The 9,684-nt window shown below is 39.9% G+C and overlaps 1 protein-coding gene across 2 annotated transcripts in view; it reads left to right on the top strand.

Annotated features, from left to right (window-relative positions):
- Positions 1–829: 829 nt before the first annotated feature.
- Positions 830–9,684, top strand: part of NKAIN2 (sodium/potassium transporting ATPase interacting 2) — a 1,083,024-nt gene continuing 1,074,169 nt past the window's right edge. The window contains exons 1-2 of one of the 2 annotated variants that reach the window (XR_005028518.2): positions 830–987; positions 1,067–1,252. Coding sequence is in view for 1 of the 2 variants with exons in the window: in XM_036903901.2 (XP_036759796.1) it covers positions 1,199–1,252 (54 nt within the window). In the remaining variant the exon portion in view is untranslated. Of the gene's footprint in view, positions 1,253–9,684 lie in introns of both variants that reach the window. The other variant, XM_036903901.2, reaches the window with a different exon arrangement.

The following is a 9,684-nucleotide window of genomic DNA, read 5'->3' as shown; positions in this document are numbered from 1 at the left end:
ATGCCTACTCTCTCGGTTCCCTGTCCCCAACTCCAACAGCAACCTGGTCCTTTTTCCCGAGCAGGGGTTGCTCCGTAACTCTCCACGCTCTTGCCCTTGCGCATCCTCGGGAGGAAGGTGCTGGGCCCCTGGCAGTGCGTCGGCGGCCGTGGCGCCCCTTCGTCTCTGCTCCGCCCGCCAACCACGCGGGCTTTCTCGTCCTCAGCACCCCTACTTCCTCACCCCACCCCATTCCCTAACCCTGCTCTTCGTCCCTTCTCCCCCAAACAGACGCATACACGCGCCTCGCTCGCTCCTGATGCTCCCGGCACGGCGGCGGGAGCAGGACCAACACAAGTCCAGCAAGCCACTGACATGCCGCCCGGACTCTCCGCTCCGCGGTCCCCCACGCCGGCACTGCCGCAGCCACCGTTCCTGCGCCGCTCCTGCTCGCCCAGACAACGCCGCCAGCAGCCCCCTCGGCGGCGGCCCTGGCGGGCCTGGCAGAAGTTGACGCTCTGGGAGGGGCCGGCGGGGAGCAGGGTGCAGGATTTGGTGGAGGAGGACTAACACATTTGGGAGAGGGGAGGGCAGCGCCTCCGCAGGACGCCGCCCGGCCCCGGCCTCCCTGCGCACAGACGCCGCCGCCGCACGGGCCCGTGGAGCCCGGACGCCCCCGCCCGGTCCGCGCCCCGCCCTCCGCCGGGCCCGCAGCGCAGGGCGCAGAGAAGCCGCGGGCGGCGCAGGAAGGCGGCCAGCGCCCCGCGCGCGCATCTGCCGCCCCCGAAGCCGGCGCGCGGAGAGCGCGGGGCGAGCGCGCGTCGGGCGGCGGCCGCGCTGGGGGGCGTGGGGCGAGTCCGCGCGGGGGGCGGCGGGGCAAAACTTCGCGGCCAGATGCCCGAGGGCGCGGCGGCGCTGCGAGGCTGCCGCTGCTGCCCCTGCGGGCCCCGGGCGCGCCTCCGCGGGCGGCGCTGCCAGCGGCGAGGCGTGTGCACCGAGCGAGTGAAGGTATGTTTGGCGGGCGCGGCCGGAGCTGCCGCCGCTGCCGCCGCCGCGCCAGCAGGTCCTAATGCCTGTCACTTCCCAGGACGCTGGCAGCCCGGAGCCCCCGAACCCTCGGCAGGTTTGCTTGTCCTTCCCCGCGCTCTGATTGGATAAAGTGGGGGCTCGACGGTGGCCGACGCGGGACAGTCTGGCTGTGGCAGGGGTCTCGGAAACCATGGGTTATTGCAGTGGCAGGTGCACGCTTATCTTTATCTGTGGCATGCAACTGGTAAGTGACACTTGGGTTCTCTGATTTTGTAATGTGTTTGAGGTAGTGGGCAGGGGAGTGCAGTAAAGGGTCTGTCATTGATTCGGATGGGAAAAAATAAAAGGGAAAAGGTGACAGATATATTGCCTATATTTAAAATGATTTCAGGGAGACGCACTGTCGGGTACAGGAGAGGTGAGCCTTTCTGCCCCCATCTATTTCTGTTCTTCTGAAGACAGTTTGGCAGGTGCGGGTTAAACTTGTCTTTAATTTCTTTAAGCAAAGCAAGATGTAGCTCTTGCTCCTTTATGCTTTGCATTCTTATTACTGTAACAGCGTGATTGTCACACAGAATTTACTGTACAGGTGTTAAAAGACAGAGCTATGGAATTTAAAATTTTTCTTCCATATACTAATTTTTGTAGTGTCTGTTTCTTCATTGACGTGTGTTATTTTTAAAGGACTATATTGTCTTATAATGCTCGGCCAAACCACTATGTAGGGCAGATGGTATCCTTAAAGCAGTGTGATCTAGAAGCCACATTGAGTTTTAAAAGTACATAGATTGAAGAGAAATTCTTAGATGAACTCGCCAACGCTATTGACATAGACTGAACCAGTAGCCTTTAAATCACAATTATTACAAACCTAAGTAAAAATATTTAATCTTACAGTATGTTTGTAACTGCTCGTGAAATACTATTGTCTGACCCCACAGAACGGAGAATTACATGTACTTTCTGAGGAATGCTGTGCAGTTGCAAAGAGGCGAGGAGCCCTGGTCCTGTCTCTGAATTTAAATCCCCTAATAGCAATATAAGGAGTGGCTGAGGAGAGTTTAGAGGTGAAAAATATACCACCCTAAGTGGTTAATTTGAGGTAGGAAGTACTTGCTCACTCCTGTTATCAAATAGCCTTCCTTGCAAAGTATAAATTAATCTGAACAGCTACTCACATTTCCAACAGTTGTTTCATAAAGATTGAAAGGACTGCAAAACTGGAGATTTTTGAGAGCCCAATCAGTAAAGTGTTCAAAAGGGTACGGATTTGCTATTGAAACTGATGGAATTCCTTAAGTGTCCTTCATTGTTTATCAGTTGTCATGAAGCCCAGGAGTGGTGTTGTTTTAATATTTAGCTCAAGGGTGCTTTTTGTTGCATTTTTGTCTTGGGAATGTTTTCTTTCCCAGGAAAGTTATCTGATGATGCATTTTTTGATCTGTGAATTGCTTATGTTGTTTTGAAGGAAAAGAAGATGAAACTGTAAATACAATTTTAAGAATATTTCCTCAAGGATGTGTAGACCAGTTTATTCTTCTGTACCACACACTCATTTAAGTTTTGCAGTAAAGGATTTTTGTGTTTGATGATAAAGCTAATCAGGACAATGAGTTTTACTTTGTTAAACCACCAGTTAGGCCAAGTATGCCAAATTGTATAAGCATTTTCAAAACATTCTTATGTTCATATGTGATTCAGAAAAGAATGCATTTGCTGATTCACTGTATAAAAGCATAAAACTGAGAATGAGTGGGTGGGTAAGAGCATTCTTATGCTATTTTCAGTTTAAAATTTTAGAAATGTGATTTAACTTTTAATCATTTAACAGAGCTTTATAATAGCAGTTGTAGGCATTAGATCTGTAGGGCATTTTGTGTGATGAATACAAACTTATCAAGAATTTAAATCATTTTAGGAAAAACATAAATATACAAATAGGGAAGCTAACTATACAAAGTAGCATGGTAAGTCTAAAGATTTCTTTGTGTGTGTGTTCATATGCATGCATACATGCAATGGTGTATTGGAGAGGTGCTGTATCACTTGTGAAATGGAAATTCTGAATTGATGCTAAGTTCTATAACAAAATAGAGATAGCTGTAGTATAGGAGTGCTCAGTCTAAACAGCTATACATTTGAATCCTAAAGAGTATTTTATGCTCTATAAGAATCATGTGATTTTTTTTCCCATTCAGACTTTATGTGCCACCAGGCTAATATAATTAGCAGCCATGTTAATGCAGATGCAGAACAAAAAACAAAGGGCGAAGAACATTCCATTGGTTTGAGAGGGTGAAATAATCCCATTTAAAAGACCTCAGAGTCTCAGGGTAATTGTTGCTTCTTAGAAATGTGGTATTTAATTTTAAATGAAATGATTCTTTTGCAAATTAATAGTTGCAAGGCACTGTGAACACAAAAAATAGGTGGGTGTATATGTTTTCCTTTGCTCTTGATAGATCTTTAAAAACTTTTTCTATCTTTGACCTATTGTAAGTAGAGGCTGTGTTATAGGTAGTTAGGTTTCCAGAATAAATTATGACTCATGTACCATTGATTGAACACAAGTTCACCCAGATCTGTGAACTTCTGAAGTGCTTTAGTGTGCATTCTTATGACGTGTGTACTTTTTTTGTAGTTGTGCAGAAAAATCAGATTTATTAAAATTGAAGCCAGAGGTAGTGTAAATTGCAAACTTTATTGTTTCTTTATTAAGTAACTTTATTAAGTTTATGGAAACATTTATCTCCAATTCTGTAAGTATTTGTATTTTAATTTGACTTAAAGGAACATTGATGTCTACAACAATTTGCAGCTAACCTTATTAGAGGATGAGGTAGCTTTTGGTATTGTGGATATGGGAGCCTCCTTCATCAGGTTATTATCAGGGCACACACACTGTTTTGATCTTCCAAAAAAGAGAGACAGAGACAAATATTCCAGAAAAATGTATGTGTTAGAATTCTTTATTTTTCCTTTTAATTATGTTAAATGTACATTTAACTTAATATTTGGCAGATTACAAATATGGATCAACATACTACTTTCCTTTAAAACTCAGTAAATCAATTTATTAGACAAGAAATTAGAAGTTCATACCATAGATATTCAATACAAAACTTCCATTATGTGAAAAACTGTTTGTCTCTATATACCATCAATTCAAATCTGAGCTGTATGGTCAGTCCAACTTCAGATTTTCGGGTGATTCCTATAAAAAAGAGGTGTGATCTTTGAAAACAGATTTGCACCATGTGTGCAATCCAGAGTGTAAGCTCTTAATCTCAAGAACATAATTTTCTTTTTATCACTGGTGTCCTTAATGCTGAGTAACTGAAGATTTCAGATAGTAACAAAAATCATCACTGCATTTGCTATGTTGTCCTAGTTACACAAGACAAGAACAATTATACTTCTTATTTATAATTTTCAGCAGCTTGTAAAGATATTTCAGCTGTTTCTTTTTCTTTTAATGTTTGGTTGAATCAAAGGGTATTTTATTTAAATGTTGAAAAGTTATTCAGATATTTCTCAGTGAGAAATCACTCAGTTATAGTGTGGAAAAGCATAACTTACTTAGATTGAAAAGATAGCTTTGTTTTCAATATGGAAATTGAAAATTGCCCACATTCTCATACATCAGATTCCTGTATAGCACTAAGCATATGTGCCATAAACTATTGAGAGAAAGTATAGATTTATATTCAACAGATTAAGTCTTGAAATGCCATTCTTGCCATGTGCTTTATGAAATCCTGCTAACTTAGAGCAGGTGCACCTAACAGTCACATTAGTGCACATGTGTGTGCAGCTGTGTGAGGAAGCACATTTGAAACTTAATTAAGAATGATCAGTTGCTTTCTACTGTACAGTTACTAAGCATTTTCAGAGATAACACATTTTTTAGAAAAGAAGTCTGTAAGTGCATAGATGGACTAAATAAAAACAGTTTTATTGTAATTTTCTAATATTTCAGTAGTGTCTGGTAATTTTGTGCATGTTCATAGGTACATGCTCTTTGATTACTTTTTAGAAAGGAAAGGTTTGATGCAAAGTGGCTTGCAGAGTGCAAGTAGAATCTTATAATTTTCTTAGGATACTTTTGGCAAGTTTGAAAGTTCTCTGAAAGTATAGAACTTTGTCTATCACAAATCCTCCCTCTCAGAGAATTTAAAATTTAGATTCAAATGCCATTGATGATAAAATCTTAGGGTTCTTAACTCATCTAATTGATGGAAAAGACTAAAAAAGTTCCATACAGTATTGCAGAAACTTATGATGTAAAAATGAGCTAAGAGTTGACTAAGTTGTAAAATGATAATTTTCTTCTTTTTAAATGTTTTTTTACTTTGCAACCAAACATTGTCATGTATAAGTGTGTGTGTGTGTGTGTGTGTGTACACACACACAATTCTTTTAAAAAGTAATTTACTCTTTCACTGTAATTCAGCACTACCCTGCTTTAACGTTTACCAAGAAAGACGTGGAAACCTTTTTCCAATGTCTGGCTCTCTTTCTTGGTTCACAAACCAAGTGGCAGCTTCTTTTCTTCACATACCCATAGTTTCAAAGAGACAGTCTGTACAGAGCTGTTCCCCTGTTTTCTCAAATAAAGGCTTGGATGGGCAGCATCCCCTGTGCAGAGTGCCAGAGTCATCTGGGGCATGGGGCCCACATGCAGGCAATGGCCCAGATCTTGCCACTTCCTCTTCCCTCTGATGCTGCTTTACTTTGGGGTCAAATTCTCTGCTTGCCCTGTCAAGAATTTCAGAATGGCATCCAGGGACGCCTTAAAATAAGAGGGCTTTAGTTCTCATTCTGTTTCATTTTTGTGCATGTGTGTTCTTGACAAAAATAACATCTGAGACAGAAGCATATCTTAACACATTTACATTTATACTGGAATTAAGTGTTAGAATTAAGGCATCAGTTGCATTAAATATTTGTATGTATACTGCTAATGGCTGAAATTTGAAAGAATATATTTCAGTTATATTATTTGCTAGAATTTCAGTGTAATTTTTCCAAAAGAAGTTCTGAAATTAATATTCTTAATAATGGAGATTACCCTATTTCCATGACTTATGACACCCAAATGTCAGAAATCACACACAGGAGAAATATTTCTATTCTGTTTTTTCACCTTGTATAATGAACTCTTCCAATTTTGACATTTTGACCCCTTTTTTCCCCAAGAGAAACTTGATTATTGTTTATTTTCATTATAATAAAAGACATCATACAAAATATTGTATCTAGGGTTTCTTTTCCCCCCCATAACAACAGTAGAAGCAAGTATTGTATTTATACCTAGACAATATCTACAGAGTGGAAATGAAATTGTGTGAAACGTTTTTTCCTACTAACTCCAAGAAATTGAATACTTAAAAATTATGGAGAAATAAGATTGTTTTACTTCTTCAAAGTAAGGTGGGAAGTGAAATATAGAAACTGTTTTTCTTTTTGTTTAGTATTTTAGGTATGGTTAGATTTGAAAGCTCTCCCTATCTAAAGAAATTACTTGCTTCATCTTCCTGAAAGCAGCATTTTCCTTTTTTCTTTTTTTCTTTTGCTTAAATTCTAAGACAGGCACTGGTTCTGACAGAAACAGTTGTAATGTTCAATCTAATGCAAGCTATAGTCTTTCTTATTTTTTTTCAACCAGGAATAGAAACAGGGTGTTAATAATTTTTACCTTTTAAAATATTTAGGGATCACATGCAAACTTTGATCCCTGTAGAAACTCTTTTTGAAAGGTTACAAGTAAAAATGGCATTTTTATCTTTAATTTTATTACAAATAAAATTCATTTTTTTAGTTTGTGTTTTTATCATTTGTTGTGTTTTAAAAAGCTAGCTTTGTAAAATACTTAAATACTAATGAAAAATGTTAGTATTTATTGGAAGTTCCGGGCTACATGCTAACCAGGTGTTTTTTTCACTCATTCCTTTCCCATAATCCTATGAGGTAGGTAAGAGAAATTGATATCCCCATTTTACAGAGGAGGAAACAGAGGCCTGAAAGTTTAATCTTAAGTCACCCTCATAGTAAGTGGTAGGGCTTACATTCTAACCCAGGTCCGTGGGACTAGAAGCCAGGCTGAGCTCGTGCTGCTCTGCTACACTGCATCCCTTCCAGGCAACATAGAACAGTATCGATATCTTACATTTGTTTTGCTAACAGAGGACCATATCTTCTTGTTAATTCCTGCTTCACACAATAATCAATTTAAGACTAAGCAAGTTAAGGAAGGGAGTTGATGTCAGGCTGCTGTCCAAACCTTACTGGCCCAGGTAGATTTGGGGTTTTACAAACAGCAGCTGCTAGTATATGGATTAGAGAATAAAAGGAACCCCCTGTAGAGTCAGCATCCCTTGCTGTTCCCACTAGATTTCAAGTGTGCCCTAACACTGCAAAACACACTTGTAGTTTTGCTAGAGAAATAATCCTTTGTCATAAGGCTGTATTTCTGTCATTGTACAAGGGTGGGACTAAAGTTACAGCTACTAAGCATTTCTGGCCAATTATTGAGAAATAACTACTCAGTAGGGGCTTGGACACTTTGATATGTATGCTTAAAAAAGACTGTATGGGAAAAAGAAATGTATTCATTTTTCTCAAATTCCTGTTCTTTTTGAAGCCAACCCCTGATGAATGGCTAATGTAGAGTAATGTTACTAGCCTTTTTTTTTTAAATGTGTCCCAAATTCTAAATCCATCAGACCCTTATTGATGAGAATATTAGTTAAAATGATTATTGTTGTAAATGACTTTGAGTAGTAAGTTATTTAAGTATACATTGAATATCCTAGAACATTCTGAAACTTGAATTGCATAGGAATCACCTGCAGGGCCTTTTCTATACAAATCAGTGGATCCCACTCTAAAGTTTCTGATTCAGTAGTTCTAGGGTAGGGCCTAGACCTAGAATTTGCTTTTGCTTTTCTAACCAGTTCCCACATGCCACTAATGCTCCTTGTCAGGGACCAAACTTTGAGAACTACTGTCCTTGAACAAAGGTCTTCATTTAATGGTGTTGCATGAGTATAGGACCTTGTTTTTGAAAATCTTCATTCCAACTAGATAATAATCTCATTTCTTCCTTTGGCCTATTATTGATGTGAAAGCACACTTGTCTTCAGGACCAAGTATGTCTATTTCTGACTTCTAGTTTAGTCCTATTCAGAAGCTTAAATAAGGCCAACAGAAGGTCTTTTCATAGGATATGTGTCTTTGAAATGAATAGAAAGAAAATGTGAAAACGACTCACCACCTCGAGTCTGCACACTCTATGTCTGGTAGTGATGGAAAGGAATTGGTTCCTTTAGCTCACTCTCTTTGCTAGTCTTTCCCCTTAGTCTAAATTTCTGGAGTACCTTCTTCCTGTGCTAAGCATAGCCCTAGGAGAGAAAGAGTGAGAGAGAGGAGGGAATATGCTGGAAAGCGCTGGACTAAGTGAGAAGACAGATATTTCTAAACTTTTCCCAGTGCTTCTGTATGGGACAACTAAGTGACTCACTTTGTTCAAGTCATTTATATTCCTGGGTGCCATTTCCTCCTTTGAAAAATGGGGCAAATAATTCCTGACTTCTTTACCCTGTAGGATTTTTAGGAGTGTTTGGGGAAAAATATGCTTAAAATTTACATGAAAGAGCTTCACAAATTTATTGTTGTTACTTCTAGTATCTAGAAAATCTCTATAATTATTAATAGTTTAATCTTTCAGAAGTGTTTATCTAATGAGAGTAGGAGTTGTTGCAGGGGTATTCATATACCCCTGTATTTATAAATTATTTGACCAGTGACCCTGGTTGAAACAGTTAGTTTCTTATAGAAATATTTTTATTCACTTACCCATCGTCACAGTCCATGTTAACTACTCCTAGAAATCCTTCACTAAAGAAACTCGGCTTAATGCCATTTAACTCTGTAAATACTTACAAAGAGCTTGCAAAGAACCAAGGAACCTCTTTTTCTGATATCGCCTGGTAATCTCCCATGGAACTAGCATTTTCAGAAACACTTTGCAGTGAAATATTACTCTAGACTAATGATGCAGTCTGAAAGTAAATATTAAATTTTATTTAAACAATATTTAATGGCTAAGAATTCAGTATGTGTTAAGTCTGGGGAGAGGAAATCCAGGTGCCAAATATCTCTAAAAACCGAAATCAGTCAAAGGGAGAAATAAAGTTTAAAATCCGTTTATTGCTCACAAAGTGCAGTCCAGGCCCTTTTCTCTTTCCTGCTCCAGCAGTAGCAAAATCGGCACTCCCCTCCCCTCTCAGGTACAGATAAGCCCTCCCTGCTCAGGTAATTACCCACTGATATGGAGATGAACTTCTCTCCATCCCTGAGGAATGATGCAAATGCACTAAAGCCATACTTCTTTCCACCTCTGAATGCCTATTGATATGCAGATGTACTAAAGCCAGGAGAGATATTCTGGAAATGTTACAATTTTACCCACAGGCCACCCCTCCAGAAATCTCACCTTACAATTTACTTGTCCCCCCTCTTCTGACCAGTCTAGTAACATACAATAGTAACAGCAATAAAATAGTGATAATCCTCAAACCAGAGGATTCAGCCTATGCAGATTAAGTAAACATACTTCACAGCACAATCTCTCACTAAGCACAAAATAGTTTCTACACTTGTTTACTCATTCCT

This window comes from Manis pentadactyla, chromosome 12 (assembly GCF_030020395.1).
Source record: "Manis pentadactyla isolate mManPen7 chromosome 12, mManPen7.hap1, whole genome shotgun sequence".
NCBI lineage: Eukaryota > Metazoa > Chordata > Mammalia > Pholidota > Manidae > Manis > Manis pentadactyla.
The sequence above is the reverse complement of the archived record's forward strand: the minus strand, read 5'-3'. Positions and strand labels throughout refer to the sequence as shown.